Raw genomic sequence first — 21,965 nt, 5'->3', positions numbered from 1 at the left:
GTTGTCCTTGTCCATGGGTCCTTTATACTTGTCCCTTGACTTCACCCTTCTCCTCCTTTTATTTATGCTTATGCATTAAAAGGGTAACTCTAGAAAGCAATAACAATATCCGTATGCAAAATATGATAATCCGTTTTGCTTCTAAATATAAATAAATAAATAATTGAATTTAAAAATTTAAACAAAAGATTTTTTTCCCTGAAATTCTAGGCCAAAATCATGAGTGTGCACTAGACCCAGGAGCACATTTTACACAACACAACACAGTGGTAAAGCAGGACAAGGGCCTGTGTCTTCTAGAGAGGGCAGCTCCTACCCAGCTCCGAGTCCTGTCGTGCAGGGACACGGGCCACACACCGCCAACTGCCAATACTGCACGAGAAGATAAAGACGTGTGTGTTCATGAGAGATCATGAGAGAATTCCACAGGCCCATCCATGGGGGCATTACCCATGCTCTGCCTTGAATGACGATGACCCTTCCTACCCACCTGGTCTCACTCTGAGCCACTGTTTTTTGTTTTCCCAGATGAAAAAAAGCCCTCAAAGGGAAACATTTTGCCAATATGAAAGAGGTGAAACAAACAAACAAAAGGGCAGAAGTACTAAAAGCCATCAAAATCGACAAGCTCAAAAACGGTTGTTGAGCAGTGGAAAACATCTCAGCAGGTGCACTGCATCAAATGGAGAGCACTTTGAAGGTGACTGAAGTTTAAACATGTAAGAATACATACACAATTTTTTATAAATCAATTCCAGAGGTTTTTGGGTCCCCCCTCATAATACTAAGGTTTACTACATACCTACTAGTTGCCAAAAACTATATTCATTACCTCTAATTCTAATCCCCAAAACAGCTCTGGAAGGTATCACCCTCCCCACATACAGATTTTTTAAAATTCAAAGTTCAGAGAAATAAGTTATTTCTCCAAGGAACCACTGCCCTAAGGGGCAGCGCGGAGAGCTGAGCTCAGGCCTGACTTTCGGAAGCCCCTGCCACGCTGCCGAGCCACCTCTTCACCGTGTGCAGACCGCACACCTGGGCCACACAACTGGGTCACAAACTCTGAGGAAACGAAGGGCATGGCCTGCGCTGCGTCTAACTCCACCTTCGTCAACCATGTTCGGATGCCCCCACACCCAGGAGTCACCTATGTCCGAGCCTGGTTCCCCAACTTAGGAACTGGGTAAACCTTGGGCTCAGTCTTATCTGCACTGGAGGGTTGAGGGGTCACATAAAGCAATCGGCACATGCTAAGAACTTTTAACTGCTCAACAGGTGAGGCATTAGACTCTATAGGAAATATAATAAAGTATCTTCTAAGAGTGGACAATCTGGCCAGCAAAATAAGGCAGATACGCATGAAATATTAGCCCTAATAAATAGCCACATGAACTGTGCTGGATATGCAACATGGTATTTGCTCTGGTTTCATGGACACTCAGATCTGCTATAAATCCACAGGCTGAGATCAGAGGCTTGACTAGGGCCACTGTGGACAGGTGAGGAGAAGCAGAAAGCCATCCAGGGAAGGGGAAAGATGCGAGGAGGCCCAGGAGGAAGAGGTGAGAGACAGACAGAGACAGAGAGAGACTGACTGCTAGGGCAGAAAGTTCAAGGGAGCGGCAGCCGAGAATCCTGAAAAGGGAGGCGGAAGGAATAGTCCAGGACCTCGAATATCACGCCTTTTTCATTGCTTTTAGAGAGAGAGGGAGGGAGAGAGAGGAACATCAACGGAGGGAAACATCCATCGGTTACCTCCCGTACATGCCAGGAGCAGGGATAAGACTCGCCAAGAACCAAGGATAAAACCCGCAACCCTGTAGGTGCCCTGACCAGGAATCAAACCCACAACCTTCCGGTTATAGGACAACGCTCCTACGATCACCATAGGACTGGCCAGGGCGATCAGAGCTGAGTTTTAAGAAGAAAAGTCAACATGGCCACATGCAGATGACATGGGGTAAACAAGGCTGACAGCTGAGTGGTGATACAAGGTTACTAGAGTTATTAGGGCCCGAGCTGGGGTGGCACCTTTGCCCCTCCCCTACCCTCCACCCTCGTAAGCCATAACTCTGACATAGTGCCTCAGACATATTAGGTTCTAAAACTGAATGAATGAACGGCTGTGTCCACAAGAAGTCCCACAGGTTGGATTGTGAATGGAGACAAGGGCTACTTGTCCCCAAGACTAAGGTAACTTCTGGTCTTGGCACTTTCTTCTCTCTTAAATGAAACCAACTCAAGATATATGGGGAAAACAGTCGTCCAATGATGCACACCCTTTCCTTAGTGTACAGTTGCTGAAAAGAGGTTTTCCATTCAGGACTTCATTTCCCAGGCCCCCTCGCATTGGGGGTCACATGACTAGTTCTCACCAATGAAGTGTGGGTGGAAATGATGTCTGGGTCAGGACAGGATAAATGTCTTCACCATACTCCTTCCCTTTCCACCAGCTAGAATGGTGGTGTCACAGGATGGCATGAGCCTAGAACCCTAAGTCACTCTTCTTCCTGGTGGAAGAAAGTCACCTACCAACCAGGAACACACACTCTAGACCACAACATGAACAAGAAATGAAGCTCCAAAGAATCACAAGACTTCAAGATGTATCACCACACCTCGAATTACTCTGATTAATAGAGTGGATATACTCACTCTGGGATAAAAATCACCACCCTCACCTCAGGACAGAGTCTGTTTAAGAAACACTAAACAAAACAGGAAGCCTTCTCCAAGAGGAATGAGAGTAAGATCCAAAGAGTTTAGGAAAATCTGATTCATGTCTTCCACAAGGAGGAACCTTGTGGAAAGGTTAGTCGGCAAAAACGCAGTCGGCAGGGTCGCCTCTAACAGAATGGGAACCTTTGACAAAGTTGACCCCAAGAGGGGATTAGGGGGCCTTACAGACAGGGAGGACAAAGAATTTGGATTTCTAAAAGAATTCCTATTGCCTTGAACCTGATGGTGCAGGTTCAGCCCCAATCAATGCCTCTCCTGGTTTGGGGCCAGTGGTGCCCACCAATCTCAATGTTTGACTTAGAGGGTCCATGAAAGCACCCAGATTATCAGATTGCCGGTGGACAATTCCCCACTGTGGAAGTCCCCCTGTACCCAAATTCATCAATACCACAAGTCTTGTTCAGAGCTGACAAGGCAAAAGCCCCACAGCTGCAGGGAAGTGGACCCCTGGCCTGCCAAGTCCTTGCATAATTAGGCGTTTGGGGTACATTTTCTCTCCAACACAGAACAGTGTGTGGGTGTCTGTATTTGTCTTTCGGAAAGTACACAAAAGACAGAATTCAAGATTCCCCTTCCTTCTCCAACAACACACGCCCTTCCCTACCCGGAGGAGAAATTCCATCACCCTGAATCTAGCCTGAAATGAAACAATCAGGAACAAGAGCCACAAAGAACAGCCACCTCTCTCTTACGGAGGCTGATGCGGCAGGTCACACTAAGCCAACCTACCCTCCTCGTCCTCCCGGTCCCGGCAGGGACGCAGAATTCCACCGAACAGTCTCCCCAACTCGGCCCCACCTCTCCACAGAAACCGAAGCAAGGAGCTCAGGACTTCTGGTTCCTTTCTGTGGATGGCACCTGAAACACCCTGGTTCCAAACTTTCCAATACCCTCGGCCATCTGCCCGTACGGTCCACACGCCGTCGCTGGTCTGCCTCTCCGCCTCTGAACCCCTCCCAGCTCCTCTGCTCCCAAAGCCAGCACCCAAGTCCAAGTCCTCTGGGACCCCACAACAGCCCCTAACAGGCTTCTCTGTTCCCAGTGTTCCCTTCTCCAGTCCACACTAAACACCACCGCCTCCGGTAGATCACGTCACTCGCTCATCCAAAGACTCTCAGTGCATCCCTACTACCTAACAAAGGCCTCCACTCCTGACTCTGGTGGTCAAGGACACCCATAAGCAGTCATAGGTGGCTCACTGAGTGGCCTTGACCAGGCCCCTATTTTTTTCCCTTTTTCAAGGCCATCATTATTCATGTTCTCCTACCTCCATGGATTTGCTCATGGTATTTCTTGTACCTCTCTAGCTCAAGCATTTCAATCCTATCTGTTCACATTCCAGTTAAATGCGCTTGTGCCCTGAAGCCTTCCTGGACCCCGCCAGCTCAGCATATTGTCTCTCGCCTACGTGCTCAGTCTACACTTGATAGAAATCTGTGCTGTCCCTTACTGTCGCCACCAGCCACATGTGGCTGCTGAGGGCTTGAAACGTGACGAATGTGACTGAGGAACTGAATGCTTCATTTTGCTTCATTTAAATGAATTCAAATACAAATTGTAAGATTCAAGGTTCAGTCACCAGAAAACTTTCAAGTATGTCTGGGACAACTTGGGTCCGTAAGCCTCCTTTTCCAACTGCAAATTTTATGAAATCTAAACACAGACCAAATATTTTCAGTGAATGTATCACATTCAAATTGATACATTTTGTAAATGTAAAGTACACACTGAATTAACTAGTAGACATAGTGTTATCAATATAAAACAAATGTATAATAGTTCATTAATAATCTTTTATATTGGTGATGTGTTAAAATGATAGCATTTTGGACATAATGGGATAAATAAAATATGTTAAGATGAATTTCACTGTTTTTTACTTTTTTCAACATGGCGAGTATCTAAAATTACTCGTGGACTTTACATATTTCTACTTCTCTTTGACTGGTAGTGCCGATCCAGTGCTGTCCCAGCGCTTTGTGTGAGCATTTGTGACTGGCTTATCTACCCTTAAAGTCTCCGTGGGGGTCATTTTCCGTCACTCGTCTCTGTCACAGTAATAGTGACAACAGTAGCAATATGACCAGACTTACCAGGTGACAGACCTGCTTTGAGTGTTTACGTCTATTAACTCACTTAATCCTGACAACAATCCTATGGGATGGAACTGTCGTGACCCCCCTTTTGCAGATGGGGAAACTGAGACCCAAAGAGTTTAACCATATTCAGGAGTCTGAGGAAACCTGCCTGAGGTCAAGCAGCCAGGAGAGTGTCACGTGCGGCACCTGCACCCGTGTAGTCCACAGAGCCCACACGCTCACCCTTCCGTTAACTACCTGTCCTCTGTTCTTGCCCCGACACTCAGTCCTGAGCAGGCTGTCAGAAAACATGCAGCAAATAAACACAACACAGGTTCCCCCCTTTCAGGGCAGACATCAGCTACAGCAGTTAAAGGTCATAAGAGAAAAGTGGCGGGGACAGAGGGGAGGGGGCAGAGGACAGTGGCAGTGCAAGAATATAAGTGCAAAGCTTAGACATCGACTCTGTGATAAGTGCCAGCTAACAGCGAGCAAGCTTTATTTTTTGTGTTTTTAGGATATTGCTGAAAAAGACGTTTTTCTAGCATCAGAACCCCAATGCTGTAATCGAGGCAGGAACCACCCAACTCTGATACTCCAGGATCACTAAGGAATGGGGCATGGCCTGGAATATCACCTGTGGTCCGGCCAGACTCACTGCCATTCCCAAAGTCTAACAAGGAACGGATCTGGGTATGTAGTAGGCCCTCATCTACTGTCAAAGAGAATTTTTTAAATCAGTAAGGATATTGGACCAATACCATCTTTCTGATGACAACAAAGCTGGCTCAGAAACAGCGTCCAGAACCAAGAATATCAAGATAAACTTGCCTTGACTACAGGAGCCTCCTCTACTAGTAAACACAGATTTGCATCGTGGCCCAGGCAAAGCAAAATACTGAAACTGAAATACCAATACTACCAAACTTCTAACACACCCCTCCCTGAAGCCTTTACTTTTTAACTCAAGTACAGCTCACAGGTCCAGTCTTTCCATACAGTGAGTTCTCCCTGGAGGGGAAGGTTCATAAGTAAAGAAGGCATCTTTGGAGGCAGCTTGACGACAGCCTGCAAGACCCCTTTCGAAGGAGAGACCCAATTTCAGGCAACAGTGTACTAGTGGACTGTCGCGGTTAATTTCGTGTGTCAACTTGACTGGGCCAAGGGATTCCCAGAAAGCTAGCTGGTAGAACATTATTTCTGGAGGTATCTGTGACACTGCTTCTGGAAGAGATTAACACTCAAAACAGGAGACTGAATAAAGATGGGCCTCACCAACCACGGCGGGTGGGCAGCATCCCATCCATGGAGGGTCTGAATAGAACAGAGAGGTGGAGGAAGGGCAAGCTTGATTTCTCCTGTTTACACTGAGACATTCATCTGCTCCTGCCCTTGGACATCAGCATCCCAGGCTCTCAGATCTTCAACTCAGATAGGGACCCACACCACTGGTACCACCTGCAAGCCAGAAGACCAGGCAAGCCAGTGGTATGGTTCCAGTCCCAACCTGAAGATCTGAGAACCAGGGGAGCTGACGTTGTGTGAGCCAGGCCCTCACAAAACAAATCTCTCTACATACTGGTACAGGTATCTGTATATATCCTACTGGGTCTCTCCAAGAACCTGCCTGATAGGGGAACTTCCAGCAGACCCCAAAGCAACTGCTACATGAAGCGCTCCAGCCACAGGAACCACCATCCTCCTGAGACGGTGGCAGTCAAATCAGCCCAGGGCAATGTCCTAATGCTTGAAAGGCAGAAAATAAAAAACACCACTTGTGAATTCAGCAGAGAAGCCATGTGCCATGAAGCACAAGTCCAAAGGCTAAGGCCTGGGACTGACAGGAGGTGGAAAAGAGCCCATCCAGGGGGGCTGAGATCCCTTGAGGACAAAGCCCAGGCCCGCCCTTCTTAAACAGTGGGGTACCTGGCTCCTCTACTACTTACACCTCCTCCGAGGCCTCAGGCCCAAGCTGTGCTGGCCAACCTACTTATTCTCCCAGTCCTTGGTCAAGATGAGACTTTGGGCCCTGGCTGGTGTGGCTCAGTGGATTGAGTGCTGGCCTGCAAGCCAAAGGGTTGCCAGTTCTATTCCCAGTCTAGGACACATTCCTGGGTTGTGGGCCAGGTCCCCCATGGAGGCCTTGAGAGAAGCTACCACACACTGATATTTCTCTCTCTCTTCCTCCCTTTCCCTCTCTAAAATACATAAATAAAATCTTTAAAAAGAGACAAAAAAGATAAGACTTTGGTTCCTACAAAGATGGTGAATCTTACTCATCTACTCCAGAGAACAGAGGTAAATGGAAGAACTCCACAACCAACCCCACCCTAAACCTCACCAGTCTCTCCTCACCTCCCCAGTGTCTACTAAATTTAACACTAATGTACCCAGCTTCCTCCCCTGGCACCAACCCCTTTCCAGCTCAGTCTTCTACTTCTCCTGTACTCATACCTCGTATTCTCTCACCTCCCCCCCTCATCTACTCTTACGTGCAAAACCCTCCACTTCTGTGGCCTCTCCACACACTGACCTCCTCTTCCTCTCACCTCTTTGAGAAGCAAGTTCCAGCCCATCATGATAGGAGAAGTGCTATTGTGGGTCAACGTGGAACAAGAGCCTGCTAAGGCCACCCGTGAGACAGCTGCGGGAATTCCACAGACACTGAAGTCTGAAAAATGCTGAATACTTCATCCCATCCTTAGAGTTACATAATGCACAAGAATATATTGAAGTCCCTGAGAATCCTGCAGTTAAGAAACTATTCAAATGGGCAAAGGACTTGAATACACATATCTCTACAGAAGATACACAAATGGCAAACAAGCACATGAAAACATGCCCAACATCATTAATCATCAGGAAAATGCAAGTCAAAACCACAATGAGATATCACCTCGGACCCGTTAAGATGTCAGTATCCAAAAAGATCCCAGCAAATCACAAGTGTTGCTAAGAGTGGAGAAAATGCTAAGAATGTTGGTAGGAATGTAAAATGTACACAGTATGCGGGTTCCTCAAAAAAACTAAAATTAGAATTACTATATAATCCAGCAATCCCACTTCTGGGTATATAACCAAAAGAATTAAAGACAGGATCTTGGAGAGAACATACCCATGTTCATTGCAGAATTATTCCCAAGAGCCAAGAGGTAAGAGCCACCTATATGTTCAGTAACAGATGAATGGATAAAGAAAATGTAATACTGTATACATAAATACAATGTAATATTATTCAGCCTTAAAAAAGAAGCAAATCCTGTCATCAGCTACAACCAGGATAAAAGCTGAAGACATTATGCTAAGTGAAGTAAGCTGGTCTCTCTCTCACACACACACACACACACACAAAACCAGTACTTCGTGATTCCACTTCTATGAGGTAAGCAGTCAAACTCTCAGAGCCTAGAATATGATTGTGGGGGAGGTGGAAGTTGTTCAACGGGTACAGAGTTTTGAGAAAGAAGTTCTAGAAGTCTATTGCACAACCACGTGCAGAGCGTTAACCCTACTGTACTGTACACTTAAAAAATTAAAGAGGTGAACAACGTTAAGCCAAGAAAGGTCAAGTCTCCAGGCAAGGATCCAGTCTGGATGTTGTGCCCACGTTAGTACTGGCCTGATACTGTGCCAACCATTTGGTCCGGCAACTTTGGGGAGCGGCAGAAAGGAGGCCAGCTAACGTGGGCATCTTCGGGAACTTTGCTCAAATACAGAAATACTCTTACCTGCCACGCCCACCATCCCAGTGGGCCTCATCAGTCACATCTGTGCCATATGCCATCACACACTCTCTCTCTCTCTCTTACACACACACACACACACACACACACACACACACACACACGGACCAAGGATAAACACCAAGCTCTAGCTCAACCTGGTATCTTGAAAGTAAAAGATAAAAAGATACAAGTGTGGGAACTTGGGTGGCAACATATTTTTACTATCTACCTTGTTGCATAAGAAAGAAACTGATCTGCAGCAACAGTTGAACCCCTTCCATCCCAGTTCTCCTTGAGGGACAGCTACATTCCCACCCTCAGGTCCACAAGATGCCAAACCTGAACCCTTGACATTGTACGACTGAGAGCATCATTCACAACCTGGAGCTGTGCCAGTGCAGCGGCCCTGACCCTGAACTCCTACAAAGCATGTTTACTGCTCAAGTATGTCAAGTTGGTTTCAGTTACCTGCAACTAAAGACTTTCAAAACACCACCCATATTGCCCACTATTGCTTTTCATTTTCCTGGGCTTTTGCTAGGGAACTTGCCACAGTTTCTGAAAAGCACTAACTTTTCCAGTGCTTTTCCAACTACAATCTGATCAATACACTGGGTCTAAGGGAGAAAAAGAATGAAAGGAGAGGAGGGACTGGTGAGTTCCATCACCAGCCCGTCTCCACTCAGTACCTGGTGGGCATCTCCCGATGGGATGATGTAGGCCTGGATCGGTTCCATCACGTACTCCAGGTTCCTCATGGCTTGTCTCAGCTGCCGCAGCAGCTCTGAAGTCACCTTTGGAGGCATCCTGCCGCCTGCAACGACAGGAGAGTTTGCTCTGAAACCAGCCTGCGCACGCAACTCAATGACTACTCAATGACTACTCAACGACAACTCACACAGGGCCCCGGAGAAGCGCTCACTATGGACGTCCCACCCCCGGAGCACCTTCACACTGACCACCCCACCATTAAACCGAAACCAAGGCTGCCAAAAACTCTGAGGTTTACACTTATTAAATATCACTTCCGAACAGCCATTTGTGGCTAGAAAACTTGAACTACTACTAATACTAATTTCCAAATTAATTGGTTACCCCTTTTACTTCTAGGATTTTACACTAGGGAGATAATGAACAAGTCCACCAAGATGTAGATCTTTCTCCTTGTTTACAGAAAAAAAATGTGGGGGATGCATGATCAGTTCAATGAATTACCATACATACAACAGTACACTATGAAACAAAAATCACATATATCAAAAAAAAATGATATAGACCCTGTATTTTTTAATTTGCAGAGATACTAATAACACTGGTGGGTGATTATAAACAAATTACAAAAGAACATGTACAGATTGTTCTTACTTATTTAAAATTCTGTATGTATATATGCAAAGATTATATAGGGCCACTAGCCAACATGTGGATAGTGGTTACCTTTGGGTAAGGGGATTTTTATTTTCTTCTTCTTGTATTTTACTGCTTAAGTTTGCTTAGAAGAGGTATCGTTTATTATTTGTTAGGTAGCTAACCACAGACGTGGAAGAGGAAGGTCGGTCCACCAGAAGTCGAAAGACTGAAGCTGTGTGTTCTAGTGAACACCTGCTACCAACTTGGTGTCCAGCCCGGGGGAAGGAGAACGGGGCCTCAGGACCCTGTGTTCTCCTCTGTAAAATGTGGTGGGAGCAGAGGAGGCCCAGGGTTTGCAAGCTGCACCTCTCAGGGGTCCTGAGGAGCCTACCATCCCCCCAAAACTAGAGCTGGAGTCACCCAGCTCTGAAAAATACAAAACAGAAACAGAAACACAAAAATCGTTCTTTAAAAAGTCAGAGACATTAAATGGAGTCCTACTAGAAATCCTTAAACTTTTACTAATTTCTAAGCAGTCAAAATCCAAAGAGCTTTCCTCCTGGTGAGTGTGAGAAACTATGCGACGAGGGCACAGGTGATGCAAGCTGACTTAAAAAGTACTGTAGTTGGTGCTTCTGAAAACCTTTTCTCTACAAATATTGCTGTCCGTAAACAGTTCTGATAAATCATACTATGTGACAGCTATGGATATATGACTAGATATATAGGTAACTGTATCATAGCTGCAGTCCCATGGCTAAAATAACGAAACAACTTCACAAAAAGCCAATTATAGAACAATAATCATACATATTTTACTACATGCCATATACTGGCATAAAGCTATATATACTATTAGAATTCAAAGTAGAATAAGTTTTCCAACTCATTTCTAAATAAATTTTATTTTTTTAGCACGGGCACAGATTCTTTTTTTTTAAGATTTTTTAAAATTTGTTTATCTTTAGAGGGGAAGGGAAGGAGAGAAGGAGAGAAATATCAATGTATGGTTGCCTCTCATGTGTCCCCTGCTGAGAACCGGGAACTGGCCTGCAACCCAGGCATGTGCCCTAACTGGGAATTGAACCTCGATCGTGTGGTTCACAGGCCCGCACTCAATCCACTGAGCTACACCAGCCAGGGTGGGTACAGATTCTTAGCAACACTGAGCAGAAGGCAAAGAGTTCCCACAAACACCCTGCCCCCCCACACACACACAGCCTCCCCACTAACAAGGTCTCCACCAGAGTGGCACATTTCATACAGCTGGTTAACCTACACTAGCACACCATTATCCCCCAAAGTTCACAATTTTTTAATAATTTTTCATTGGTATTCAATTACAGTTGTCCCCATTTTCTCCCATTACTCTCCCCTGCCCTGCCCACCCCCACCTCCCACATTCAGTCCTCCCCCCATTGTCTTTGTCCATGGGTCCTTCACACATGTTCCTTGACTTGACCCTTGACTTGACTTGACCCAGTTCACTCGTGGTACATGCTATGGGGTCTGACAAATGTATAGTGACATATACCCATATTTACAGAGTCATACAGAATGGCTGAATAGCTTCCACTGCCCTAAAAGTGCACTCCGCTCAGTCTCTCCATCCCTGCCTCCCGCAGCCCCTGGCAACACATCTCTTCACTCCCTCCACAGTTTTACCTTCCCCAGGAAGTCACGCAGCTGGAATCATGCAGCAGATAACCTTTTCAGGTTGGCTCCTTTCGCTGAGCAGTAATAGCGCTCAAGGTTCCTCCATGCCTCCTCATGGCTCAATAGCTCGTTTCCTTTCAGTGCTAAATGATAATCCACGGTCTCATCTATGCCCCAGTTTATCAATTCACCTACTGTAGGCATCCTGGTTGCTTCCAAGTTTTGGCCATTATGAATAAAGCTGCCATAAACATCTGTGTGCAGGTTTCGTGTGGACATAAGTTTTCAGCTTCTTTGGGTAAACACCAAGGAGCATGATCGCTATAAAGAGTATACTTGGTTTTATAAGAAACCATCAAATTGTCTTCCTACCTGGCCATACCGTTTTGCAGCCCCACTGTTAATAAATAAAAATTCCCATTTTTCCACATCCTTGCCAGTGTTTGGTGTTGTCAGTGTTTTGGGTTTTGCCAACCCATTTTTTAAACAGATAAACCATGTTTTACTTAACAACCAACCACTGTTTGGCGCGCAATGCTCCAAGTAACAGTGTTACACTGAAGCAATTATACCCCAGGTTACCTTCAAAAACGAACACCCTGACTCACCGTGGCTTGTACCCACTAGGGGTACATCCTTTTTATTTTTTTTTAACTTTTTCACCTGCTTTTTTTCCTTCGTCAGCAGCACCTGGGTGTCCATATATTAGTCAATATATCATCACCAAAAGAATCCTCTCTAAGGTACCACACGGATGGGACTCACTGGAGAAGTGCCTCATTCCCAATCTGCGGCGAGGGGGCAGCTTTAGCCACAGGCCTAGGGGCTCCACCAAAGGAGTCTCAGAAGGACGACAGCACTCGAAGAGAGAGTCCCTGCAGACGGGCCTGTTTACATTCAAACACGGCCAGTCCCTTTCATTATATTATAAACTGTTTCTAACGCTCTTCAGGGGGCATCCTTCCCTTTGATCTGATGTCCTGAGCCAATAATTCCTCGCCTACCTGAAAAGGAGGGAGCAGAAGTATCTGGCCTGATCAAAGTTTGTGTGTCAGCACCTCCACTGAGTCCCAGACGAAGCCTGTTGCGACTTCCTAAGCTTGCCAGCATCTGAAAACCACATTATGACACCTTTCCGGAGCTTCAAAATAGACTTAACTTGTTTCCGAACCATCTTTCTGAGTAACTGAACATTCTTAGACTCCAGTACAAATGTAGACTGCCTCTGGAGCAGTATTTCAACCTTTGACTGCATATTAGAACTACCTGGGGAACTTCTGATTTAATTGGTCTGGCGTACAGCCTGGGCATCTGGAATTCTAAAAAGCAAATACATGAGAGAAGCCAGTATATTTTCTTTTAAGATCATTAATTTCTTTATAGAATCTGCTTTCTATTCGAGCACATTCTGGCTTAAGGACTTTGATGGCACTGACTGGGTGTTTGTCATGTTGACTAAAGAACATGTCAACATTATCAGTCATTAATTCCATCAATAAAGTCAACAGAACCAGGGACAAGTACAAAACCCTCGATTACAAACTGCAAACCATCAGAGGCAACAGCAACAGGCAGTGGCTGAAACAATGTGCTGGGGCAATGCAAGCACCTACCCCTGAAACAGATACAATGAGCAAGGTGTCGACACAGCTGTGGCCACAAGGACCACAGGTCTTGGACATAACTTGAGTGGATGAGCAGCTAGATGAGGAAGGGACAAAGCTGATGCAATTATACGACCCAGCCACTGAGGTGGCAGCAGCTGAAAAGGTAATCAAGGAGGGGAAGATGAAAGGCATGGCTGGTGATCTTCACAGCACAATTTGTATAAGGATTAAATGGGTTACTATATATAAAGCACTTACAAACAGTGCCTGGCACATAGTCAATGTTATCTGCTTACAATTATTAGAGTTAGATGCACAATGAACTAACTATGACAGCAAGGTGATAAATGGTGTGACAGGTGAACCTACTGCTTCTCCTCAAAGAGGGCCTGTGTCATCCTCACCTCTGAATCCATTATCTGGCCCAGCACCTGACACATCCGTATGCTCACTCAAAGATGTTTAAGTGAATATCGCAACTTTGTGTCCATGATCTTTTAGACTCCGTATAATTAACAGCAATTAACCTTCAGTGAAAGACAGCTAGGACCTTAGAAGACGCTGTATTAGAGCATCTGTTCATTCCACACCCCATTACTTTTCAGAAATGTCAGAAGCTGCCAAGAGCTAATCAGGGTGTGCGGGGAAGTGGAAAGCCAAGAGCAACAAACCTAGTCCATGATGTAACATTAGCCCATGCACTGCCAGGTATTTTTAAATCATGCTTTAAAGTGAATGACTCATTTAAAAGTCTCTTGCATATATGGGTCTGCTTTTAAAAATCAGTTCCTAAACCTTCAACCTCGACCACAAACAAGGCTTTTCACTCCTTGAAAGTACATGAAAAGCACACCCTCTTCACCTTCACCTCACTGGGTGGCTAGAAGAACGTACCATGACAACACGTATGAAAGCAACATGCACAGCATACGGTACACTGGAGGAGCTCAAGAAATGCGATTTGAATCTGGATCTGGATCTGCACCAGCTGGGATTCCTACACGCTTTGTCCTAAGAATAGAAGGGGCTGGTTTTCTCCAATTTCAGCATCTTAACACGTGCACAGATGAGACGCTCCTCCTCCAGCCTCAACAGCTTTAGAGGTGGTTGGCTGCTTCTCTGTCTCACCACTAAGCAAGGGCCAAGGGTTTTACACACATTAGTGGTTAATTCTCACAATGATCCTCCAAGGGAGGTTTCACTATTCCCATTTTTCAGGTAAAGGTATGAGAGTTACAACACCAGACGTGCCCAAGTCACCGGGATATTAGGAACCACGACCCAGGTCTACCTAATCCCCAAGTTCACATTCTATTACAGCATATCATCCGGGGGACCGTAACAGAGTCTCTCTTAAAGCAGTCTAAGACCAATGGCATCAAAACAAGGGGGTTCTGGTTTCCAGCGGGAATCTGCAACCTCAGACTACTGAACTCCCTGAACCTCTGTTTCTTCTTCTATAATAAAAAGAACGAGCAGCTCTCTTCAACCTCTGACCCTGATGGCTCTGTCACTTTTTCCCTCTCTTTCCCTCCCGTTTTCACATTCCTTCTTTCTTCATCTCCTCCCTCCTAATATGGCCCAAAATGTGTTGCATACAGGATCAGTACAATTATAGCACTGATCTTCCAAAGAGAGATTAGTCATGGTATCTTGCGTGCTTCAAGGGACTGATTTTTCACTCAGCTAAACGGAAACACTGTGGTTCTCCCGGGTAGGCCGTGGAAAAGCACTGGCTGACAAGGGCTAAAAATACAGAAATGCATCACTTTTCAGAATTCAGGTTTCTGGCGACCTAACAACACAACTAACCAGTTCTGGGGAGAAGATACAGTTCCAGAAATCTTCCTAAAAAAGATTTCCCTGAATGTACATTCAATTTATGAAGCATAATAATACAGACTGGGGTAAAAGGCGGTTTACAATTGTTCATATGGAAAATAATACAATAATTAGTAAATAATACAAGAATAAACTCTGCATTTCACATACTCACAACTGTAAGCCTGCTTTTGTCCCACCCTGTATATTACAAACTTTCTCATTTCATAATCATATGATAAAAACTGAAAACTTAACCTCTAGGGCAGTCAGTAAAGGATTACATTAGAGATGACAAAAACCAGAGTAGGACTTTTTCGATAATAACCTATCACCACCATAACTACCCCCAAAAAGGTAACTGCAGTAACTTTAACTCTCTAACTTAACTACCCTAAAAAAAAGTACTAAATACTTAACTACCCAGGAACCCAAGAGATGAAATGGTTTTTAATTCCCAGACGTGTGCCCTCCTACTGCCAGCCGTGATCAATTACCTACGCCTTACCTTCTCTTTTCTTCCGCCCTGAGGGTGAGGCAAGAGGACCTAAACCCTTTTGAGATGCTCCATCCAAGAATAGGCAAAATCATTACCTGTTTCCACACCTGTGTCTCCTGAGTATGTCACCTCGTTAGGTTCGATTATTCTTAAATTTTTCAGCTGAAAATCCCGGTGACTTGCCCTTAGGAAGAGAAAGAACAGGGGATTACAGACTTTGACCTCAGTAAACGTGGCAAGACTCAGTGAGCAACTTCCCTTAGTGCGTCCAAAGAACCCCTGCCCTGGCAGCAATAACGAAGTAAACAAAAGCCTCACATAAAACCTGCAGACAAAGCATTACCATGACAGGTAGGCCTTCTCACACCTAGCCTGTAGTTCATGAATATTCTTCAGCTATGTCTCACCTTCTGTTTAACTAGGATAAAAAGATTTGCAATGACTTTGTCACGTGCACAAATTCTTGGTTCTTTTTCAAATGTGCCCGTTCTTTCTTCATGGTGTCCTATTCTTTCACTATGGTTTCTTTTCCTTCTCTTAGCTTTAATTATTTGGGGGCCTTAATTTTATAATTCATTCCAGAATTACCACTAGAAGGTCTGGGGACAGTAATCCTCAAGTTTGCTGAGTCTACTGGCTCCCTCCTGGAGGGTCATTCCTTGTGGATTTTGCAATCTTTCAGTAGGAGCTTATCTTCAGTAGAGACTATTTTATCGATGAGAATGAAATATGTCCTGGATTGCACAAGCATTATTGTCACTGTTGTTTTCTTCTGAGACTAACGTTCATTTTAACTTCTTAGCTAGGAGATCTGCACACTACCTCATGCCCCCATATGGGGGGCAGTCTGACACCCTGGACCCCAATATGAAGGCCTGTAGTGTCTGATAAACTCCCCAAGGCTCAGCTTAGCTGAGCTCTCCAAAGCTGAACAGTTTAGCTCCCCAAAACTTCAGGCTTTAAGCTCCACTGTTATTTCTGGTACCTGAGGGTTTCTTTTTCAAGTCCATTCAGTCAAATATTTACTGAGAATCTTCTATAATCTAGGCCCTATTCTAGACACTACAGCAAACAAAATATACAACAACGTTTCTCACCTTGAGAAGTTTACATGGGGGTGGGGAGGGAGAGAAGTTATTGGGAGGAAGGATAGGAAAGGAAAGGCAACAGACATAAAACAAGAATCAAGTTTATCAGGTAGTAAGTATGTGTTCTATGAGAAAAACTAAAATGGGACAAAGAGAACAAAGGGTCACAGAGGTAAGGGGAAAGGTTATTGGATATGCGGTTGCCAGGCAAGGCCTCTTTGCTAACAGATGACATTTTATCAGAGAACTAAAAAAAAAAGTGAGGGCTCAAGCCATGTGGATGTCTAGGGCAGGAACATTTCAGAAGTGAAACAGCACGTACAAAGAAAAGCCCTAAGGCAGGAGTGCGCCTGGTGTACTGGAGGGAAAGCAAGGAGGCCAGTGTGTTGGAAACATGGAAGTAAGTGGTTGGGAGACAAGATCAGAGAAGCAACAAGGAGCCTTTTATAGGCTACGGAAAGGAGCCTATATCTTTATACATTTATATCTTATTCAGCTATGAGCTTAAAGGTAGTTTTGTTATAATTTTACCCCATTTTTATGTGTTGATGGAGGGAAAGGGGTCCGCATTAGCTCAGTCCACCACACAGCCAGAACCAGAACCCCAGACATCTTCACCGGCCACTCCAGGCCTGCTCTCAGATTGCTGCTCTCTAATTGCATTGGAAACAATGAGGTGTTCTTTCCTGGGGGAACCACATATTCTTTCATTTCAAAATAAGACACCTCGATATTTCTTATAAATATAAATGCAAACACCCTCAAAAATATTAGCAAAGCGCATCCAGTGACATAGAAAAAAAGACCTGACACCATCACCAAGCGGAGTTTATTCCAGAAACACAAGATCAGTTCAACATACAAAAAAATAATAATAATATAATACAAAGTCTCAAAAAAATAAAGAAAAACATGATAACCTCCATAGAGACAGAAAAAGTACGACAAAATCCAACACCCTCTCATGATAAAAGTACTCAATAAACCAGAAGAGAAATTCCTCAACCTGGTCAAAAACATTACAAAACCCATGGCTAACACCATCCCTAATGTTAGTCTGAATGCTTTCTCCCTAAGATCAGAAACAAGACGGATGTGTCCATTCTTGCCACTTCTGGTCTACGTTGTACTAGTCTACGTTATAAAAAAGCACCTATCTTAGAAAAGAGGAAGTAAAACTACCTATTTGCAAATGGCATTATGTTGGATATAGGTAATCCCTAAAGAACCCACAAAAACCAATTAGAGCTAGTAAGTTCATCAAGAATGCAGGATACAAAACCAACATACAAAATTCCAATGTATTTATATATACTTGAAATATACACTCCAAAAATGAAATTAAGAAAACTTCATTTACAATAGAATAAAAAATAAATACCTAGGAATAAATATAATAAAAGACACGCAAAACTTACATTCTGAAAGAAACATTCTACAAAACATTGCTGAAAGAAATTAAAGAAGACCTTAATAGATGGAAAGCCATTCTATGTTCATGGATTGGAAGACTTAATATTGTTAAAATGGCAAAACTTCCCATAGTAATCTAGGTTTCTAGTTAGTTTCTATGCAGAAATTAACAAGCAGACCCTAAAATTCATATGGATATGCGAGGAATCCAGAAGTCAAAACAATCTTGAAAAAGAGCAAACTTGGATGAGTCACCCTTCCTGATTTCCAACCTGTAATAAAACTGTAGTCATCAAGACAGGGTAGTTCTGGCACAAAGACAGACTTACAGACAAACGAAGTGGAATTGAGAGTTCAGAAACAGACCCTCACATTTACTGTCAATTTTTTCATTGCTTTAATTTTTATTTGTTAAATTTTGTACTGAATTTTTTCCCACTATCGTTTAGTCCCCTTCTACCCCTACCACAATCACAACTGTTGTCCATGCCCATGCGTCCTGTCAATGAATTTTTGACAACAATGCCAAAACCACTCAATGGAGAAAAACAAATGAGGCTGGGACAACTGGACATACTTATGCAAAAAAATAAAGACACCACTTCACATCCACTAGGAAGATTATAATCTATGCCCTTACACCACACACAAAAATTAACTCAAAAAAATCCCAAAAATGTTTTCTTAGAAGAAAACAGGCATAAATCTGTCTGATCTTGGATTACGCAATGATTTCTTAGATATGACATGAAAAGCACAAGCAACAGAAGAAACAGATGTACTAGATGTCACTAAATGAAAGCATACCATTTTACAGTTCAAAGCATACCACTGAGAGAGCGAATACAGGAGGTGGGGGGTGGGTTGGGCTGGGGAGAGTAATGGGGACAACTGTACCTGAACAACAATAAAAAAAACATTTTTAAAAAACAGAAAGTGAAAGACAATCCATAAAATGAGAAAAAAATTGCAACTCATATATCTGGTAAGAGTCTAGTATACAGTATATATGAAGATCTATTACAACTCAATTTTTAAAAAAGACAAATGGTCAAAGGCTCTAAATGTCTAAGATATAGAAATGGCCAGTAAGCACATGAAAAGACTTTCAACAACGTTATACATTTGGGAAATGCAAGTCAAAACTACAATGAGATACTTCATATCCACTTGGAAGGAAAAAAACAATGACAAGTAAGGGCAAGGACATGGAAAAATTAGAACCCTCGGACATTGCAGGTGGGGATGTGGCCCGGAGTTCAAACAGTTAAACACAGAGTTACCCTATGACCCAGCAATTCCACTCTTAAGTGTGGAAATGGAAAACATAAGTCCACATGAAACCTTGTATGCAAATGTTCTTAACAATATTGTTCATAATATCCAAAAATGAGATCAAATAACATGCTTAAGGCCTCACAGCTATTTCATCACAGGACTAGTCTAGAACTAGAATCCAGAGTTCCCGAGTAAACTCAGTGCCCTTCCTGTTCCCAGGACTTCTTCAGGGGACACCTTCTCAACACCAGTACCAGAGGTGGGTTAAGGGGAAGGAAGCATGTAGAGATCTTCCTGTTCAGTCTCTGCATAAGGTGGCCATGGCACATGGCCCCTACAAGGTACTTCTTACGTTCCCTCTTCCCCCAGCCCAAGATGAGAAATCTACCGCTCAGGAGGAGGCAAAACAAAGACCACTGAGATGCTCAATCACCCCTTGTAAGGTGAGGTAAGGATGGAATGAAACAAGTTCAAGGGTGGATTAGTGGCAGACTTGTCTTTGCCTACCCAGAATCCATCTCTTTCTCTTTTGAAGAGAACACCTTGGTTTTTCTTTTGAGACTATCTCTTCTCCATTTTCAGCCCTGAGTTGAGATGAATCACCCTCAAAGTTCTGGGACTCAGGCCTAATCAACCCATCCCTCCAGCCACAATCACTGGTTCAGGGATGGTCAAAAGGATCAAATCAACCCAGGGAGAATCAGATCTGAGATTTCTCTCCCACCATTAAGTAAAAAGGCTCTATTTCTGCTGGGGCTGTCAGCCTAGAATTGTTCTTACCTGCCGTAAGGAAAGCTGCCTATCAATGCAGCCAACACTAAGAAATCAGAGCCAAGAGATTCGAAAGAGAGGGAAGTCTGATGCCAGGGTTAGTCTACTGGACTCGGCTGCACTAGAAGCCAGCTCAACCCCTTTTTACCTAAGTCAATTTGAGTTCAATTTTCATCATCTAAACCGAGTCGTTTTTACATTGCGTGGAACTCAAATTCTGCCACGGAGACACCCTTCTCTCAGCCTCTCAGTGGCCTCTTGTGTAAAGTAAAGAGGCTCTATCAGCTGATGCTGAAGGACACCTGTGTCCTAAAATGTTGGGATTCTATGAACCCAGCAAAGACCACCTTGGTCTTCAAAGGCTACTTCTCTGCCTTGGACCTAACTCATCATTATTCACTTGCCTGATCCCATTTCCAGCATTTAACATACAAGCAGCTCCTTCCACATGCAGGTTTGCCACACCTCACCCTTCCACAAGGCAGGCATGGTTCTCATACCTAATGTGCTGTAGCAAGGCCAAGGCCAAGTCCAAATCAAGGTCGGCTTGGGATCTGTCCATTTACAAACAAGAACACAAACCATAGTGTGTGTTCGGCAAGTGAGCCTGTCCATACTGTCTACCAAGCATGTTCATTCAAATTTCAAATGGAAGATAGCTGACTGCCTGTGGATCTCCAGGGAATTTGGCTTCTGGCCCTTGTGAACTCTGAATGTGTCTCTCAGTCTCCCATTTTGTTAGATGAGTATACCCGGGCTGTTGTGGGGGAGGGGACAGAACAGGCGGAAATGAATTTAACGTGAAACTGGAGGATTATCCTTCTAGCCTTGCTATACATACCAGGAGAAGATAGGACAGGTTACTGATGGGAGTTTCCTAGAGATTATGCCAAAGTGTTGCCTCTGAAACCATTTGGGTTAGAGAGGCCTTGAGTTTTCCTATCTTTGTTACGGTGAAACATCGGTAAAACGAATTGTATGTGTCAGTACTGTTAGGATCGTAATTTGAGGATTATTTTCCCAGGGTACAGGGGCTAGGACAGAGGCTCACTGGAGGAGGCAGGGGACATCAACTTCCAGCAATAGCGTGGCCTTCCTGCAGGGCCAGAGGCAAGGACAGCCACCGCCCCCTGGCCGAACACAGCAGCTCAGCGGACACACTCTTCCCGGTACCGGACTCCGGCTCTGAAAGCCTAGGGTAGCCCTCCGCCAGGTAGAAACAAACCGGAACTTGTCCGCTGCACAGCTCCCTCCCCCAGCGGGGGCTCCAGCAAGCCCCGGCCTTAGTCTTATGGTAGCTGGCCGCCCACCGCTCTAGACCAGCTCGTCCCGGCCCTCTGGACTGACACACGTGCACTCGGGCCCGGGGGGGCCCGCGCGCTGCCCGGACGCCGGGTCCCTGGCAGTCTCCTCACCTTACTCGCGGTGCCTTTCTGGAGGCTGCCATTCGGCGGTGACGTGCCCCAATCCACGTAAGGGGTGCACAGACCAGCTGATCACCCGCGGAAGGGATGGAAGGAGGGAGGCCTCGACTGAGCCAGCAGTAGGCGTGCGCGGGCTGGCCACGCCCCTGTCTGTAGCGTGCGTGAGTGCCGTGGCCCCTCCCAGCCCTGGCCCCGCCCATTACGCGGGTGTTTCTATCAGCGCTAAGAAGTAGGTGGTGGACATCACGTTGTCGTGCGTCATTTCTGCTCGTTTTTTCCCACCATTCCCCAAGGAAGAAAAAAAGGGGCTTTGTCAGCTGAAATAGCTGCGGCAGGGAAGAGCCGCCCTCCAAGGAGGAACAAGAGGAGGGGCACGTGGCCAGTTGTGGAGCCATCTCTGCAGGGTCTTACTTCCGGGGGTTTTAGAGTTGTACCCAAATTACTTCTCTAGACAGCTTTAAAATCCAGCTGCCCACGCCACTTGAATGGCTCCTAGGCACTCCAAACTTAATG

The 21,965-nt window shown here is 44.8% G+C and overlaps 1 protein-coding gene across 1 annotated transcript in view; it reads right to left on the bottom strand.

Annotated features, from left to right (window-relative positions):
* Window positions 1-21,587, bottom strand: part of XPNPEP1 (X-prolyl aminopeptidase 1) — a 51,585-nt gene extending 29,998 nt beyond the window's left edge. Inside the window, exons 1-3 of the mRNA XM_037063974.1 lie at window positions 21,444-21,587; window positions 15,574-15,662; window positions 9,235-9,359 (exon numbers count right to left, since the gene is read on the bottom strand). Coding sequence (XP_036919869.1) covers window positions 9,235-9,359; window positions 15,574-15,662; window positions 21,444-21,475 — 246 coding nt within the window. The 5' untranslated portion in view covers window positions 21,476-21,587. The remainder of the gene's footprint in view (window positions 1-9,234; window positions 9,360-15,573; window positions 15,663-21,443) is intronic.
* Between the last annotated feature and the right edge of the window lie 378 nt (window positions 21,588-21,965).

Source organism: Sturnira hondurensis, unplaced genomic scaffold (assembly GCF_014824575.4).
Source record: "Sturnira hondurensis isolate 20B ecotype Veracruz unplaced genomic scaffold, ASM1482457v3 Scaffold0014854, whole genome shotgun sequence".
In the NCBI taxonomy this organism is placed as follows: Eukaryota; Metazoa; Chordata; class Mammalia; order Chiroptera; family Phyllostomidae; genus Sturnira; species Sturnira hondurensis.
Note: the sequence above shows the minus strand (reverse complement) of the source record. Positions and strands in the feature narration are given on the sequence as shown.